The sequence below is a fragment of the Lontra canadensis genome, unplaced genomic scaffold (genome assembly GCF_010015895.1).
Source record: "Lontra canadensis isolate GAN:19392208 unplaced genomic scaffold, GSC_riverotter_1.0 scaffold28, whole genome shotgun sequence".
Classification (NCBI taxonomy): domain Eukaryota; kingdom Metazoa; phylum Chordata; class Mammalia; order Carnivora; family Mustelidae; genus Lontra; species Lontra canadensis.
The window spans coordinates 1,083,932-1,102,347 of NW_022631022.1; the positions used below are offsets into that span (position 1 = coordinate 1,083,932).

At 51.6% G+C, this 18,416-nt stretch overlaps 1 protein-coding gene across 1 annotated transcript in view; it reads left to right on the top strand.

Annotated features, from left to right (window-relative positions):
- The window catches only part of ITGA11 (integrin subunit alpha 11), a 108,927-nt gene that overhangs the window by 59,616 nt on the left and 30,895 nt on the right, over nucleotides 1-18,416 (top strand). The window contains exons 6-11 of the mRNA XM_032864605.1: nucleotides 927-1,054; nucleotides 2,304-2,452; nucleotides 6,889-7,033; nucleotides 7,519-7,684; nucleotides 9,018-9,088; nucleotides 16,882-17,026. Of these exons, the coding sequence (XP_032720496.1) occupies nucleotides 927-1,054; nucleotides 2,304-2,452; nucleotides 6,889-7,033; nucleotides 7,519-7,684; nucleotides 9,018-9,088; nucleotides 16,882-17,026 (804 nt within the window). The remainder of the gene's footprint in view (nucleotides 1-926; nucleotides 1,055-2,303; nucleotides 2,453-6,888; nucleotides 7,034-7,518; nucleotides 7,685-9,017; nucleotides 9,089-16,881; nucleotides 17,027-18,416) is intronic.

The following is an 18,416-nucleotide window of genomic DNA, read 5'->3' on the forward strand; positions in this document are numbered from 1 at the left end:
TTTTTTTAAAGATTTCATTTATTTATTTGTCAGAGAGAGAGAGAGAGAGAGTGAGCATAGGCAGACAGAGTGGCAGGCAGAGGCAGAGGGAGAAGCAGGCTCCCTGCTGAGCAAGGAGGCCAAGATGCTGGGATCATGACCTGAGCTGAAGGCAGCCGCTTAACCAACTGAGCCACCCAGGCATCCCTATTTATTTATTTAATAAGATTTTATTTATTTATTTGACAGAGAGAGAAACACAGTGAAAGAGGGAACACAGCAGAGGGAGTTGGAGAGGGGGAAGCGGCGCCTCAATAAAACATTTTTTAATATAAGAGGATCTGCTAAGATTTTTTGAGCACTGACTTTGTGCTCAGCCTTTAAAAGCCTCAGCTCCTTGATTCCTCATGGCAACCCTCTCCTATCACCGCACCTGTTTTTACATGACAGATAACAGGCACTGAGATGTTAGGTGATTTGCCCACAGTCACACAACTAGTGCCCGGCAAAACCAGGAATCAAACAGTCTGATGCCAGATCCCTCATCCTAAGCCATCACCCTTTACCGTTCTCCTAAAACATAAAACTCATTCATTTGGGCTGAAAGCAGTAAACGCAGCCTGCCCATTACAGTAAAACCAACGACTGTGAGCTCCTGGTCTGGGCAGGACGGCTGCCTCAGAAGAATTAGCCAGCTGATGGTAGGCTGGATTTAAGCTTGGTTCACAGCCCAGCACAGAGAGGATGAGAAGAGCCAGGAATTCCTGGGCTCAGCATTCATGATAATCAAATAAACGACTAGCGCAAACAATTACAGCTCCCCAGCCCAGGAAATCTGTACATGTGACAGGGTCCTTCTTCTATTGTTCCCTGGACATGCACCTGGGGAATCAGAGCCTGAAAGCACAGAGTTAGTGGGCAGCCATGACTGTGTCCCTACTTCCCAGGGTGCCAGACCTACATGGACATCGTCATTGTCCTCGACGGTTCCAACAGCATCTACCCCTGGGTGGAGGTTCAGCATTTCCTCATCAACATCCTAAAGAAATTCTACATTGGCCCTGGGCAGATCCAGGTGAGTGTCTCCCTCCTCCTCTGACCAGGGCTCCCCATAGGCTGGCCTGGGGCGCGGAGGAGAATCTTTGCACCTGCCAGCTAGCTTTAAGTGCCCAGGCCCTGCAGCTCAGAATGCCCATCTCTGGGAATATTTCAGGGGAGGCTCCGCTTCACAGGTCAAACCTGTCTTTTGGCATTGATTCTCCCTATTAAGAGAGACCTTTCCTAGAGAGAGAGTAAGGAGGAAGGCAGGAAAGGTTGAGTGGGTCCCTGCTGAGTGAGACACAGGGGAGAATTAGACACACGGATCCTGAAAGAAGACTAAGCAGAAGAGGGAGGGCATAGCCGTCAGCACATGTCCAAAACACCGCCTGGCGAAAGAGGGGGTAGATTTATTCTGTGCTGTTTTGGCCGGCCAAGTGAGGACTAACATATAGAGGGTACAAGGTGGCAGATTTCGAGTCACTCTAGGAAATTATTTTATAACATTCAGAACTGTTAAAAAGGGAGTGGGTTTTCTCAAGAAGTAATGACTTGCCCATAACAGGAAGATCATTTTTAGGGTATCGTGCATGAAAGTCTGTCCTTAAAAAGGCACCAGATGAACTTGGGGCCCGTCTGACAGGAAGATTTTATCATTCTAGTCCTACTATAGGCCTTTAAAGGGTTTTTTTGTTTGTTTGTTTGTTTGTTTGTTTTGAGGCTATTAATATTGTCTATACCTTATCAACCTTAGGGATAAAAGGTTCTCTTCCAAGTTTTTAGGAACCTTGGTTCCAGCATTTGGTGAAAAAATGTCATGGGCCTCCAGTCATGCTGCTCCTAATATTTTAGGCTTCAATCCTATGCTCAAGCGAGAAACATAACCTGTTGGGCCTTTCTTTATTTTTCTTTGTTGGTTTTTTTTTTTAATTTTTAAGAAAGAGAGAGCGTGCACAAGCTAGGAGGGGCAGGAGGAGAAGGAGAGAAAGAGAATCCCAAGTATGGTTCCATGCGCATGGAGCCCGAAACGGGGCTCGATCCCACCTCACAGTCTTCCCTCTGGAGAGGCACCTTCCATTCTCCTCACCCAGCCACCCCTCCATTCCCAGAGCTCTACAGGACTCTACAGAACAACTTCCCTTCCCAATGACTCTCCCTCAGGAAGGTTTCTCACCCTCCACACTCCCCAGGAGTCACAGACAGAGGGATGAATCCGGAGACCCTCACCGCCAGCACCCCAGCTTTCAGGGTCAGAGTGTTCTGTAGTCCTCTCCCCTCTCTCACAGGTTGGAGTTGTCCAATACGGAGAAGACGTCGTACATGAATTTCACCTCAATGACTACAGGTCTGTAAGAGATGTGGTGGAAGCTGCCAGCCACATTGAACAGAGAGGAGGAACGGAGACCCGGACGGCATTTGGCATCGAATTTGCTCGGTAAAAAAAAATAATAATTTTTTAAAAAGTCCTAATAAAATAGAAATAATGATAATGTACTTAAATCTTAGATAACTGTTCTAGTTCTACATTGCTGTATAACAAACCTCCACGGAATTCCATACCTTGAGACATTAATCCCTCCCACGTTCAGGGTCAACTGGGCTCAGCTGATCCGTTCTCTCTGGGTTCTCTCCTATGGGTGTAGTCTGGTGTGTCAGCTGGGGCTCTTGTCATTGGAGGCGTTGACTGGACTGGACGTCAAAATGGCACCCTCACGAGGCTGGCAGTTGTCTCGGGCTGTTGGCTGGGAGCTCAGTGTGTGCTTGCGACCTGAGCACCCACACGTGGCCATCTGGCTCAGTTTTCTCGTGGTGTAGCAGCCGGGCTTGGAGAGGGAGCATCCCGAGAGTTTTCCAGGAGGCCCCCACAGGAACTTTGAGACTGCCTTGACCTAGCCCCCAAAGTCCTGGATATAATTTTGCCATATTCTATTGATCCAGCAAGTCATTACGACCAGCCCAGGTTCAAGGGGGAAGAGAATTTGATTCTGCCTCTTGATGGAGGAAAAGCAAGGTCACGTCACAGAAGAGCATTTGGAAAGGGAGGTATTGCTGCAACCAACTTTGGAAAATGCGCTGTGCCACAGAGACCCCATAAAAAGTGGGTAGGTTCCATGAGGGCAGAATCTTTTGTGGAGTCTGTGTCATCAATGGAGTATGAGGAACATCACTGAATCTCCTAACTCCCGACCTGGTGGACTAACGGGGCTGGCTCCTTAAAAATCATACCAGAACCCACTCACCATGACAATGGACATTCCCTCTTAACAGCGTCCTCACAGATGGCTCCATGCTCGCTCCGGTGACGCCACCCTTGCTCAGAACTCTGGCTCACCCCCCACTGAAATCACGGAGGGCTTTCAGAAGCAATTCCCCAGGATGTTTTGAGCTGAGGCCTAAACCCCAAAGGTGACTCCGTCTAAGGCTAATGGGTTTTAATGTATAAATTCTACAACTACAAGTAAAAGTTCTGCTCTGTCCCTTGGGACCACAGGCCCATTTTCGTATAATCCCACCTCACATAGGATGAGGGGATGTTTTTCACAGAATTTAGCAGGAACACAGATTTCATGTGGTCTAATGAGGAAGCTTTTCCCAACCTTATAACTAACTCTTCATAACTAAGTTATGGCTCCACTAACATACTTCTGTTTGCTGATGAAACTTGCCCTAGCATTTTTCCTAAATGAACCTCTCTCTGTGAAAAGATGAGTCTTACTCATCCTCACAAGAAACGGGGCCATTTTGCTATTTTGCCATCACTGGGATGAGTCCCTGAGGACCCCACACGCCCTTGTGAAATTGCTGGGGCAACAGAGGAAGCCAGTGCCCACCGGCAAGCGCTTCCTCGGTGTGAACTAACTGACTCATACAGGGTTGCAGCCCACCAACCCCAGGTCATTTACGAGTGTGGGACCCACCAAGGAGTTTGAACAAGACATGACTCATGAAGACGGCTGGGCCTCAAGAAATCTGGGCCTCAAGTGAAGTGTGAAATCTGATCTCAGCCTGCCAAGTCCCAAATTACAGGGGGTGCGTCTTAAAGTAAAAGGTTTGCTCTCCTCACTCAGTTATTCACAACACATTGTGTGTGTGTGTGTGTGTGTGTGTGTGTGTGTGTGTGTGTGTGTGTGTGTACCTGCCAAATTATAAAGATCAGGGCCATGGACTTGAGGGCTTACAAAGATGGTAATCTGTGGCCCCTCCTGGCCCAGTCAGGAGCTCTGACAAGCACCAGCCTAACTCAGCGAGGATGAAAGGCTGGGATCTAAGGGGAGATTGTTAAGAGGGGCTGGCATTGGGGTGCCTGGGTGGCTCAGTGGGTTAAAGCCTCTGCCTTCGGCTCAGGTCATGATCTCAGGGTCCTGGGATCGAGTCCCGCATCTGGCTCTCTGCTCAGCGGGGAGCCTGTTTCCTATCCCTCTCTCTACCTGCCTCTCTGCCTACTTGTGATCTCTGTCTGTCAAATAAAGAGGGGCTGGCATTTCTCTTGTTCTAGGAAGATGCCATAATTCAGTCAGGGAGAGGTGGAAAGAAGACATTCCACCCAGCCAAAGACAGAAGAGGGGAAATGTCAAGGAATGTTTCTATCTGGAGTCTTTTGACAATGGAATGGGGTTCTGGTTTGGGGATATTGGGGCCAGATTGTGAAGATGATAATGTCGTTGCTAAAACAACCATGAGTGGCCACTGAGGGCTCTTAGGCTCGAGAGTGTTGTCATCAGATATGCCCATAAAGGTGAATCCGGTAGTCATGGATGGCTTGGAGGCCATGGGCACAATGATGTGATTCCTCCGTAGTTCACTCAACACTTTCTATTAAGGGGAGCAAGCAGGAGAAAGGGCTAAGAGTGGCAGAGGAATGGCCAGGCCAGATTATGATGAGTTGGTGGGCCATTGTTAGGACCACGAGAAATGGGAGCCAATGCAGATTTTGAGCAGAAAGGAGACATGATATGGCCTCCTTGTCCATAGATCACTCTGGCTTCCAGAATGTGAGTTGTGAGTATCCAGCTCTCACTGCTCTCAAGGAACTTATGATCTGATTTACAAAGGAACAAATCCAAGGCTTTTTACACAATAGAAAATCACAATTTTAAATTTGATGATTCATGTCAATATTCACTCCGTTGCAGATTCATACAGATAGTCACACGATTCCACTACATGGAAATATGAACCTGAAAGTTCTTGGCTCCATATATAATAAAACCTGTTTCTCCCCTGCCATACTTTTTTTCATGAGTTTTGTGGCTGGGCCTGACCCTTTCATGAGATGATGGAAACATCTAGAATCTCCTCTGAGGGACTGGCAGAGTTCTCACTCCACTGGGTCAAGCTGATGCTCAAAATTTGCTGTAGTCACATCAAGTGTGACTCTAGCCTCCTTTAGTTCACAGCTCATATTAAAATTTGACTTTTTTTTTTTTTTAGGCTAACCACAATATCATAGAGTTGAGAGAATGGTGGGTCTGTCTCTCTTAACGGGGAGCTTGAAGATGCTCTGAACTAACTTCTTCCAGGCTCAATGAATTCCTCAACCTCTAAATCATGCCCATCGGTTCATCAGTGCGTCTGGTGATGGGCTTCAACTTAGCATCATGGAGCTTAACTCTATGGGTCAGACCATATGGGTTAGACCAGAGTCTATGGGAAACATTTATCTTCAGATCCTTACTGGAAAATTCTACCTGCTGGGCCAGACTTTGGGTCCAGGCCATATCATTCCTACTCAGAACGTCACGGTACAAAGGAGGATTGGCCTCAGAGGCACCGAGAGCCCGGGATGGTTCCAGAGCTGGGTTTCCTGCTTCTGAGATGGGCCACCAGCGGCAAGAGCCTGTCCACAGTGTCGTGGGCCAGCGGGCCAGGCCCCCAGCCCCTGGCTGCAGGGCCCAACAGGCAGGCCAAGCACCTGCTCCAGGCACTGAAAACAAAGTAAAAAGCAAGAAAGAGGAGTATTTGTCATGGAATTTGATATTTAATAGCTCCCAAAATAGAATCGAAATAGTCCTCATGGGAAAAGTCAGTACTTCGTTCAGGCTGCATTCTGTGTATTTTACGGATTAATGTTGTTTGGGTGTTGAGTTACTCTGGTCCATCGCCCTTTCAGTGTGTAAGGAAGAGCTTCTCAACATTAGATCATTAGATCTTTGGAAAAATACTGATGCCTAGGCCATGCCCCAGAGCTTCTGATTACATGCCCAGGTGGGGCCTGGACATTGGCATTTTTTTTAAACTCCTCAGGTGATTCTAATGTACAGCTGGGTTTTTGAACAACTAACTTAGACACCTTTAAGGTGTCTAAAGGTCCCCATCCAGGGTACCTGGGTGGCTCAGTCTGTTAAGCATCTGCCTCCGGCTCAGGTCATGATCCCAGGATCCTGGGATTGAGCCCTGGATCAGGCTTCCTGCTCAGTGAGGAGCCTGCTTCTCCCTCTGCCTCTGCCCTTTTGCTCCCACTCCTGGTACAGTCGGTTAAGCATCCGACTCGGTTTGGGCTCATGTCGTGAATCTCACATTCTTGAGATCAAGCTGCACATTGGGCTCTGCACTCAGGAGGGAGTCTGCTTGAAATCCTTTCTCCCTCTCCCTGTACCCTTCCCACTCGTGCATTCTCTCTAATAAATAAATAAATCTTAAAAAAAAAAAAAAAAGGACAAGCAGGTACATGACCCATCTGAGCAGCTGGTGAACGAGGAGTGTGGCCATCCCAACCCAGCTTCTTCTTTGGTTCTAGATCCCAGCCCTTTTGGGTTGCTCCCCCTGGGAGTGGGCTCACCCCTACTTCTGTGGCTTCCCCCTGGAGGAGCTCTGGGGGCTGCCCCATCCCTACATCCCTCTTCTGACCTTCCCCCTGCGCTCTGGTTTCAGCTCAGAGGCTTTCCAGAAAGGTGGAAGGAAAGGGGCCAAGAAGGTCATGATCGTCATCACAGACGGGGAGTCCCATGACAGCCCAGACCTGGAGAAGGTGATCCAGCAAAGCGAGCGAGACAACGTGACCAGATACGCTGTGGCCGTGAGTCCTGCCCCTCATGTCCCACCCTGCGTGCTCCTAGAGGCTTAGCCATCAAACCCCTGGGGAGTCCCAGGGACATTTTCTAGATCATGAACAAGTTGTCCAGACCCTCCAATGGGCCTCTCCTTGTTTCATCTTCTCCTAAAGAGCATCTGGGGAGTTTTCCTTCAGCGCTGTCCAGGGCCATCCAAAACAGTTAGGGAGTTTGGGGGATTTTTTTTTTCCTCCATTGACAGGGAGGTTCTGAAACTTCAGAACTCTAGGAAAGACCCTCCCCTAGCCACCCGGTTCCCGACCCCTATCTTAGACCAGGGGCCTTCTGTAGCCCCTGTAAGACAGCCTGTCTCAAGCTACAAGTGGAACCCCAAGTTCTGCTCCTGGTGGCTCAAATGGGGGCCCTGGCCACTTGAGGGACAGCGGCCGCAGGCATGTGGGGAGGTCTGGGCTACGTCTTGGTTGGTCATCCTGCCCCTGTTCCCTGGCAGGTCCTAGGCTACTACAACCGCAGGGGGATCAATCCAGAAGCTTTTCTAAATGAGATTAAATATATCGCCAGTGACCCCGATGACAAGCACTTCTTCAACGTGACCGATGAGGCGGCCCTGAAGGACATTGTTGATGCCCTGGGGGACAGGATCTTCAGCTTGGAAGGTGAGCGATGCCTACTGAGAGGGGTCTGAGTCCCTGGGCTTACATCAGGTGAACCCTGTGGAAGATATCCAGCCCCACAACACGGAGTGCTTTAGCAGAAACCATCCTATAAATCCATGCTACTCCATGAGGGACCGGGGCTTTGCTGGCATTCTCCTCCTGGGACCACTGGTGATCCTGAAGCCTGTAGGAGCCAAGGGACTTGCCAAACCTTGCCTGGCTTGGGAAGGAGACGGGGTCTGACCTAGTGTCACCAGAATTAGCAAGTACAAAATACCATGTTTGTGGCAGACTGACCCTAAGACATTATCTGCTGGTTGTCTGAAATTCAAACTGAACTGGGCATCCTGTATTTTATCGGGCAAGCCTAGTTTGGACAAAGCTGGGCCTGCCTCCATAGCCCAAAACGCTTAATCCCTGAGTCCTGCTGCCTCCCGCCAAAAGCACGTCAAGTAGGGTTCCTCCTGATTGCCTCTCTCCTTACTATTTATACTCCAGTTTTGTCTGCATGGCTCTCCTTTTTGCAGTGTCTTGCTAGAGCAGGCCCTCCCAACACTGGGCTGGGCCACGTGGGAGGGTTTGTAAACAGAAAGCAGCATCCCGGGGCCTGAGCACATTGGAAAAGATGAGCTCCAGAGACGAAAGCAGCCCTCATCCACAAAGATAAAGGGGTAGAAAGTGTGAGCCTGAGTTTTGAAACTCACCCCAGGACTTAGATATCCAGATGAGAGTACTTCTTCTAGAAACGGTGCCTTGGGTGTGGAGAACATCGACTCCAGGGCCCTGGGCTTGTGGGGGGGTGGCTTTTGTGGGGTGGGGCTTTCAGCACACACGGGTTTCTTGTGCAAAGCTGTGGTGGTGACAGGTCTCCCTCCCAGGGGTCGAGCCAGCATTTGGGAATCATCCAGAAGCATCTGGAACCAAAGCTGGTGAAAAATAAGAATGAGAGAAGTACAGAAAGAAATGGAATTTCCACTTCTTGCCAAAAATGTAGACTATTTCTTTCCATGCACTTTCCTTGATCTTTCCCCTATTTTGACAGTCAAATAGCATGCACGCTCTGTCCTATAACTTGTCCCAAACCCTTTTCAGCAGTGACGGGGTTACTAATAGTAAAGCCAGCGGCCAAAGGAAGGTTCCAGGTGCCTCTCCCTGCAGGCTGCCTGCCTGTGGGGCCACCCAGAAGGGCAGTGCGGCTGGACTCAGCCTCAGGCTCTCTCTGCCCTCCCTTGAAGGGGCCCCCAGGACCCAGGTGTTGGGGCTGAAGATGCAGGTGTGCGTGGCGCTAAGTGGTCAGGTGCGGAGCTGAGATCTCTCTGTCCCTCTGTTTTAGGCACCAACAAGAACGAAACATCCTTCGGGCTGGAGATGTCGCAGACGGGCTTTTCGTCTCACGTGGTGGAGGTGGGTCGGGGTTGGAATCACCCTCCCATACACTTACCAGTTCTCTAGGTGGTCACCCCACCTTTCCTAGGCTCTCACCACTCTCTGTGTCTCTGGGTCTCTCTACCTCTGTCTGCCGTGGCTGCAAGAAGGAAGTCAAAGTCTTCAACTTAAAAGAGGTTGTCTCGAGCCCTTTTCAGCAGGGAGTGGTCTACAAGTAATGAACCACCCCTCCCTGAGCAAGGCCGCTGGGGGCATTTCCTCCAGGACCAAAGGTCCCAATCGGTCTGCAGAGCCCTGCGAGAAAATTGAGTCAATGCGGCAAAACTGATAGCATTGGCTCCTAGTGTCCTGCTCCTGTGGCGGCCAGGGCGTGCAGGGGCGTGGCCCTGCGCCCATGCTGGCAGGTGTCCAGATGTGCCAGATGCGTTCCCCCTGCAGACTCGACATCAGCTGGCAGAGGTCCCAGGTGGGCACGTGGGGTCACAAGCAGCATGTCCTGTCAAAGGCTCTGCTTCACAGACCCAGAACGTCAGGCCGTCACTCCCCGGGCACACCCCTCCCCTGAATCTGATTGACAAGATGGGGCTGGAACCTCACAGGATCGCCAGAGGGGCAGAGAGTCAGTGTCTGTGAGAATGTTCTGGAAACCGTGGAGCCCTGTCTGGGAGCATCATGTGGTGGAAGGGCCGCGTGTCAGGAGTCTGTCTCAGTGGACATGCGTTGGGCAGACGGTGTCCTAGCTGTTCCCAAGGTGGCACCATGGGAGTGTATTTCTGCCTCCTCATTTGCCAGAAAAGATCTATTGGTCCTTCCGCTTATACATCGCCTTCATTATCTCACCGATCCCCGCCCTCCCCCCACTCCTCTGTGAGGTAAATCAGGCAGGATTCCTAGGTGCCGGTCTCCAGAGGAATAAACTGAGTCACACGAAGTCTGAGGGACCCCCTGAAGTGACATAAGCCAGTAAACACCAGTCTTACACTCTTCCTCCCCACACCAAGCAGCTGCTCCCTTAAAGCTTATGGACTCTAAGGGGATCTGAGTCAGAAATCCCAAATCGGAGCGGGGTAAGGCAGGGGACATGTGCACAGCAGGCAGCAGGCAGAAGGGCGGAAACCTGACTCACGCTCCGCTGTTCCTGAGCTGAATCTGGACAGGCTCATGCCCACCCTGAATATAGCAAGATCTAAATGGAACTGCCTGTAAGAATAACACTCCTGTTCTATGCACACAGCACTTCAGAATTTTCCAGGAAATTCCTGCGCCCCATTTCACGCTCCGCACAGCCCTGCCAGGTTGGCAACGGGAAATAGTTGTCCAATTTAGGTGGTCAGATCTGCATATCTTTTCCATGCCTTCCCGGGGCTGGGCCATACGTTGGGTCCTGGAAGGTGCAGGCTCCTGCTTTGAATACCGTGTATGCCCAGCAATCAGGGAACCTGAAGAGAAGGGGAGGTTATGACGAGGTTCAGGTATTCAAGAACACTGAGATGAGTCCGGAAAATGACCCAGGCAGCTCAGTGTGTCGAGCGAGATGAGTCCTTGCAGGATCCGTGGGCTTCCCAGCTGCACAGGGGAGACCGGGAGCTCCCAGCCAGGCTGTTATTTAGGTCAAGGTCATGCATGGCCCTGTGCAGATTCTCCCACAAGTCCAGCTTGTTTTCATTCCCTGGTTGGAGAGACCACGGTGCCCTTCCCATCCTCATCCCCACGCCCGGCTCTTCTAAAGCCCCCGAGTCCTGTTTTCAAGTAACAGGCATCTGGAAGTTTTTATCTGATAGGACTCTTAAAGAGATGATTAAATTTGAATCTGAGACGCTTTAACACTTAAAAAGAAAAAAAAAAAATCCTCCCAAATCTGAAGGAATAGAACAAAGATGGTGGGCTGTTGGCGCTGTGACTGGCCATTGGGTGGCTATTTTAGGGCATGGAGGTTTCTCAGTGCAGGTCACTGATGCCGTCATAATTGGCCACAGCCGTCCTGTCCCTGCGAGTCCAGCTCCACAGCTCTCAGGGTCGGTCAGAGCTTTGTGGGGGTGGAGAACAGGCAGTCCAGGCTTTCAGCTTTGCCGGAAGTGGGTCTGGAGCCCCAGTCAGTCTGTGTCCTGGGCAAGCTACCAGGCTCCACCTTCCCCAAAAGTGCTCCGCAGACAGCCTCAGACAGCTTCTTCCTGTGAATGTGTGAAGAGCCTTCAGCTGCCCTGGACCTGTTTGTTTAGTTAGGTCAAAGAGATCGATCCCTAGTCCCAGGGGAAGGACCCCATAGAATGTCCTTAAAGAGCAGAAGAAGGACCCAACCATTCATCACCTGGGCTGCTGTTGTCTACCTAGCAAGGGAAATAGCCTTTGAGGGGAAAAGGATGAAAACAACTAGAAAAAAAGAGACTCCAGGCCCAGGGTAGGAGACCCCAAAATGTCACCTGGTCACCCAAAGAACCCAATGGCCCAGGCCACAGGAGCCTCTGGGGAAACCCAGGGTGCTACAGTCAACTCAGGGAACTCAAGTCTCGATTTGCAAAAAAGGAAAAAAAGATATTCGGGAAATTACCATCAGGAAAACCAGCTGTGGATCTCTGGTCAAATTCGAAAACAAATTTTGAAGCCAATGGCTCCATTAGCATTTGGAAATGAATGCAAAGGTCACTAATAGCTGGAGGGGCTTCTATTAGTCGTGGCTGCCTGCTGAGGTAGTGAACTCCCTGGTGAGCTGGGTAATCAAGAAGAAGCTGCAGGAGTCTGCCAGAAAGCTTACAAAAGGGATCCATACCTCCCAAGGGGGCATGACTCTCTGAAGCTATAATGCCCACAGGCCGGGAGGGGAAGCTATGCTGGAAGGAAGGGACTATGAATAATCATTGCCGTTGGGGTGGGGCTGGGGGTGGGGGGTGCTCCTCTTACCTGAGCCCTCAGGTAAGCCCTCAGCTGAGGAATTTCACTCGGACCTCCTACCCCGCAGTCCATAGTTCTCCCCAACCCGGAAAGTTTACAGAAGGAAGCATTTTTATTAGGATGGATCCTGTCTACACAAATACTTTGGTGACTGACCTGAGAAGGGAAGAGACTATTTTCCTTTCACCTACACGTGATGACCCAGCAGGACAGCCCTTAGTTATTCTGGAATAGGCCAAGGACAGAGAGCCTCCCACCTCCCCGACCAGCTTCCCTGTCCGCCTGTGCCCTTCCCGCAGCAGCCCCTGGGGTGGTGGGCCAGAGCACAAAGGCCCTTGGCCATTATCGGAGGCTCTGAGCTGCTGAAACCTTCAGGTTGTCATCTTTCCTAAAGGTTTTACGTCTGAACTAGTTTGGCACATTTAGTTCAATCAAAAATGAAAGAAACTAATCCATAATAATGATGTGAGGGGTTGACACCTGGAGGTTGTAAACTTCTCTATGCCCCCGTAACTAGGGCAGGCAATCGGGGTGTTCTTGCGTTCCATCCTGTGTGGCCAGGGCGTGGGAACCAAGGTCTGTCAGTTTGCTGTTCCAGATTGTTCACAGGTGGCTTCTGGTGGCAGGAATCATGTCCAGTTCATTGGGAGGTCCTCCTAAGCCCCAGGCCCTCAGGCTGTGCCTTGGTGCCCAGCACACCACTCCTGGGCCTCGTTCCCGGAAACTCTGATCAAGACCGAGCTATCAGGTTCTTGCTCCCCAGAACCCCTCCTTGCCACCCTGGCTCCTGGTTTCTGGCCCGGTGAAGGGCTTCATTCCACAGAAGGATTGAGGTCCTGTTTCCAGCTGTCTCTTGCCTAACCCCATCTAAACCTCTTGGCACTCGTCCCTTCCTCAGGCTCCTCTTCAGGCTTCTTAAAAACACACCGTCTTAGGACAGAATCCGAGCAGTTAGCGGAAGTATAATCCATACTCTTAACAACGTATTTGCCTTGGGAAGGGCTCTCGGCCCTTCTTCAATCACTCTGATGATGGGCACACAGGCACTAGGGAGCCATGGAGGAATCTGGGGAGGAGGACAGCACTCAGGGTCCTCTAGGTGGCCCGTGCACCAGTGCACAGGGCCACCAGCAGCCACCCACCTACCTGCACTGCCCTACCTAGCCAAAGCCGAGAAGAATGGCTGGCATCTGGTATCCTCATTCCATTACTACCGGGCAAGAAGAAAGCACTGCTGACTGTGTGGCCTCAGACAAATCATTTCACCTCTCTGAACCTCAGTCTTTGAGCAGATGTCTGAAAAATATTTGCTGGAAGTGAATCTTGAGGCTTGGAACTGGAAGTGTACATTTCAAGTCTTGCTAATAAATCAAGTAAGGGTTTCTTAAAATCCTTTCCTAACTCCACCCATCTCCTCAGTTGCCCACTCCTTCCTGCGGGGCCCCCCCAACGAGGCTGCCCTGGCCTCCAACGGGGCCCTCCCCTTGGGCTACCAGCGGTGCCAACCTGACCATGAGGTCTGCCTCTTTACTCCTGACTCCCTGGTGTTTTATGGATGAATTAAAGAGTGAGAGAAGAGCTACTACATACCGAGACCTTATTGGCTGCCCAGCATCATGCTAGGAATTAAAAATGTTAATCCTCACAACAAAACGACTTACAGCTGTGGTGGAGACAGAGCAACAGAGAGAGAGAGAAAGAGCGAGTGAGGGAGAGAGAGAGAGGCTCCCCCAAGGTCACACAGCTAGAAGCTCTGTCTGGCTCCAGACTCCATAATCTAGCCACCAGGCCAGGGATGCTCAGCCTCAGCCCCGTGGACAGTCTGGGTCCCATCATTCTTGGCTGTGGGACTGTCCTGTGCATGGTAGGCAGCAGCCACTACCCCCAGATGCCATACCGAGCCCAACACCACCTCCAACCCCCTGCTCTGACAACCAAAACTGTTTCCAGGTATTGCCAAATATTGTCTGGGGGCCAAACTGCCCCCATTCAGGAACCACTGCCCTAGACTATGCTGTTTCCAGGGCTGGGGATGCAGACTGACTGGAACGTGGTTTGAAGAGATATGGTCACATGCCCAGGGAGCCTTCAACTCAGCTGGGAAGGCAAGACTACTGCAGAGGCTGGGTCAGAAAGCAGCTAAGAGCTGAGCTAGTAGAGTCCGATGGCAGGTGCTATGCTCAGGTGAATGCAGGTACAAATTGTCCATAGGGAGGGCATGGACTTGGCCTTGACCATGCCTGCATCCTCATTTCTGCACAGAGCACCAGAAAAGGCAGCTTATGCCAAGGGTCCAGGGGCAAGGCCACCCAGGCACACCTTGGCCCTATCAGGTGGGAAGTCAGGTAGCCCCAGGGGAAAGGAAGCCATAAATTGGGGCGCCAGTGCCGGGCCTGGGGCATGGGATGAGGCTCTTCCTTGGAATGCCCTGCTATTTGTGATCTAGCTGGGTCTCCCTGTCCAGCTCCTCTGTCCAGGCTTTGGCCCTTTGGGGGGCCCTGCCCATCCAGATTTTTTCCAAATTCAAATTGTCTAGGCTCCCCTAGCTGAGGAAAGAGAGTACCATAGCGAGGTTTGGTCCAGTGGCCTTCACTTGCCCTCCCGTCCACTGTACTCTGCAAGGTTCTTCCGGGCAGCAGACCCCAGCAACCTGGGAGCACAAGCCGCAGCCCCTGCCAGCATAAAACGGCATAAAGCAAGAGCCTGTGTGCCCTCAGCTGGCCCAGTACCACCAAATCCAGAAGGCCAGTGGAATCCCTGAGCCCCACTGGTCGGTATCAGTCCTTCCCAGAGGTATCCCAGGCATGTCACCTGAGCCAGTCCTCCTCAGTCCACTGTAGAGGCCCCCCATTATCTGCAAAGCCAAAAACTCATCTTCCAAGGCCTCTCCATGAAGAAGCCTGGTCCTGCAGTAGCAAACTTGGACTCAGCCAGAAGAGAGGGGGAGGAGAGAGAGAGAGAGGAGGCCCATGCATCATGACCCTCTTAGAGGGTGCTCCAATGGAAAACCAGAAGCAGAGTAGGAGCTGCCTATTTTCACCCCTGTCCAACCCACCTCCCTGCTCCAAATCCTAGCCCTGCCCCAACTTGCTGTGTAGCCTCGGGCAAGTCGTTTTCCTGCTCTGAAGCTCAGATGCCGTTTGTCAAGTGCGGATAATGAATATCTGTCCTGTCAGCCTCGCACAGTGGGTGGCTGGATGAGAAAGCACTCTGCAAAGAAGGGAGCATGGTCCAAGTTCAAGGAACACTGGCAGTGACCATGGGCAGCAAGTCTTTGAGGCCCCAGCCCCAATCCTTGCCTGGCAGATGTCAGGCACTCCCAAGCTGAGGCTCACATAGAGTAGGAGGAAAAAGCTAATTAGAAAGTGTGACATTAAACACAACCAAGCATATCAGACTCTCCAGAGACCAGCTCACTTACAGTCGTAAAAACATTCTGTCTGAACAGTCAGTTCCACTTCCGGAGTATTCCGACCCTTTAAACCTTATCTAAGATCAACTTCAGTCCTTTTAAAGTGACCCCTGGGAAATGAGAAATGGAAGGTCAGCTTCGGGTTCACGGTCCTGCCCCCTCCACTGCCACCAGTGAGGCCAGGGCCCAGTGACCCTGCCACAATCCTGACTGTCCCAAGGCCAGAATCATGTTTTCCATTGGCACCATCGCTTTGGAGGTTTGGGGAGATGGAGTGGGGGAACCTGAAATCCTGCCAACCTTCCAGAATCAGGGAGGTTCAGTGAGGGGGTGGGGAGAAGTGACTTTGCCAGCTAGTGCTCTCATAGTCCAAAGTTGGGGTACCACCTGCCTGGCCCAGAATGGCCAAGGCCATCCAGGAAGGTGGCCCTCCCTGATTCCACCACCTCCTTGGGCCTTCATTGTCCCTAGTCACTGCTCTTCCTCTTCTAAGTGCTTGCTGTTTGCCTTTCTGGACCCACTAGCTCTGTGGGTTGTTTAAGGAGGTGGGGTGGTGAATGCGGGGTTGCAGAGGCAGCCCAGAGAGGGAGGGAACCCAGTCCTCTGGGATGACCCGAGTCAGGAACTGGGAGCCTGCCTCTCAGGGAGCCAGAGCCCCCATCTTCCCATCCAAACACTGCAGCTAAAGACAAGTGTCCTTCCTCAGAACACAGGCTGTCACGGATGTGGCCCCGGCTTATCCATCCAGCCTCATCAGAGTCACTCTGGCCCCTCATTCCATGCTCTACCCCATCAAACAGCTTCCAGTTCCTTAAAACCAAAGCCTCAAGACTTTCTCCAGCCTCAGGGCCTTGGCACACGTGTCCCCTCCCTGTCCAAGTGTCCAGGCGAGCGTCATGCATTCACAATGCTTTTCCTGACTCCCATTTCAATCTAACCTAAACCTCCCTGTGCTATTTACCTACAGCATTTATCACACTTTGTAACTATTATGGTTATTTGCACATTTCTTTAGTACTTGGAGCTTTGCAAGGGCAGAGACAATATCCCAGCACCAAGCAAGTAGCTGGGACAAAGAAGACACTCGGTGAATTTTTACTGAAGAAATGAAGAAGTAAGATTTACACATAGGAAAGCAACTCAGACACCACAAAGGAATGTGGAAGGAGGCCAAGTTCAGGGGCACAGCTTCAAGGAGCATCAGAAGGAGGGAGAATGACAGGAGATTTCCTTCAGGGGGTTTGAAGCCCAAAGAGGAACAGAGGCTGGCTGGGTCCTAGAGGCGGAGTTTATTTCTAGAACATTCCTCTGTTTGACCCATTTTGTGCAAAGGATGAGGTGGTAGGTTCTTGGCTCATTCAAAAGTCAAGAATCCTGGTGGAAGTTGTTAAATAATGAACACAGGAGAAGGGTCCTGAGGTGGCTGGCAGTTGCTTCATTCGTAGAAACCCTTCGCAGCGAAGGGCCCCCGGGGGTCACGAGCTGATGTGTGTCCCCTCCCCAATGTCAGGACGGGATTCTGCTAGGAGCCGTTGGCGCCTATGACTGGAACGGAGCCGTGCTGAAGGAGACCAGTGGCGGGAAGGTCATTCCTCTCCGAGAGTCCTACCTGAAGGAGTTCCCAGAGGAACTCAAGAACCATGGCGCATACCTAGGTAAGAGCCCGAGCGCGCGAGGAGGGACTCAGCAGATCTGGCCCCACATGAGATGAGGGGCCTATCTGTGACTATCCAGGCACAGGTCAGGGGCCATGGCCTCTTCAGCCTGGCATCCACCTCGCCCAGCACCGTGCCTGGCCCGCAGTAGATTCTCAAGAAACAGGTAGAATAAGTGACAAGCAATACACCTGTACCTGAAATTCAGCTGATGCTTCTAGACGCTAGGTCAGGGGTTTCTGCATCTTTAAAGCTCACTGCCTTGACTGGGGTTTGACCCATTAAGCACTCCAGAAGTGGACATTAGAGAGAGCTACAAATTGTTGGCCATTGGTGATAGGTCCCAGCTCTGAGGCCCTAACCCACTGAACACAGTCGCCTCCAGTTCTGGAAGAACCATGGGCCTGGCCCTTGATGCTGAGGCTGCCAGGGCAGATTCCTTTCTGAAAGGACAGAGCCAGAGCAAAGGGGAGCAGGGGATGAACGGCCGGGGGTCCCATTGTTTCTGAGCCAAGTCGGCCATCTTTGAAGTCACCCATCATTAATGCCTCCTCAGACCCCACTCCTTCATGAGCCTGGGCCACCCGGAGTTGGCATATCTGTCCACATGTCTGTCCTCTCCCTAATGCTCCATGTCATCCTTGCCTTTGTCACTCAGCTCTTCAGCCGCCCACCTTGCCTGTGACACTGTCCATGCGGTGGTCACCCCATTTTCAATCCACAACTCTGGGACCCTGAGCTGACGACAGGACAGAAGCCTGGAATCAGGACTTGCCCGGGGAAATACAGAGGCATAGGTCCCTAGAAGTCCCCCAACACTGTCTGGCCCCTACCTGAACTGCGTAGAGCGCCCTCCGGGCCCCCTGGTAAGCCGGAACCCACCTCTGCCTTCCAGCCGCTTCTCAGCCAGTGCGGCAGAGACAGGTGCACAGATACAAATTATAATGCAAGTGGGGCCAGAGTTCAGATGCAAGCACAGAAAAGGAGAGAGAGATTGGAACCCTGTCTTGGCAAAGGCCCAAACAGCAGAAGAGATGTCAGAAGAGCGAAGGCTAGAGACCACTTAACGCAGACCAGTCATGATGGCTCGTGCTCCTCCCTTGTGCTCAGCAGGGGCTGAAAGTGGGGACACCAAGTAAGCGATAGTGGCTCAGTGGCCGTGAAGCCTTAACTATCAGGGACATAGCACCAGCGCCCTGGGCCCGAGTGAGTGGGACAGACACTGCCGGTGGTCGTAGTCCAGCCATCATGACACTCGGGCCCCTGCTGCATGTGCTAGGGCCTATACCAGGGCTCTGAGGCAGGAAGAGACTGAAAAAACCAAAAAGGTCCAAGAGAAGGAGGGAGATGCGAAAGGTGCCGGGTGGGTTCAGGACCCAGGGGATAGAGT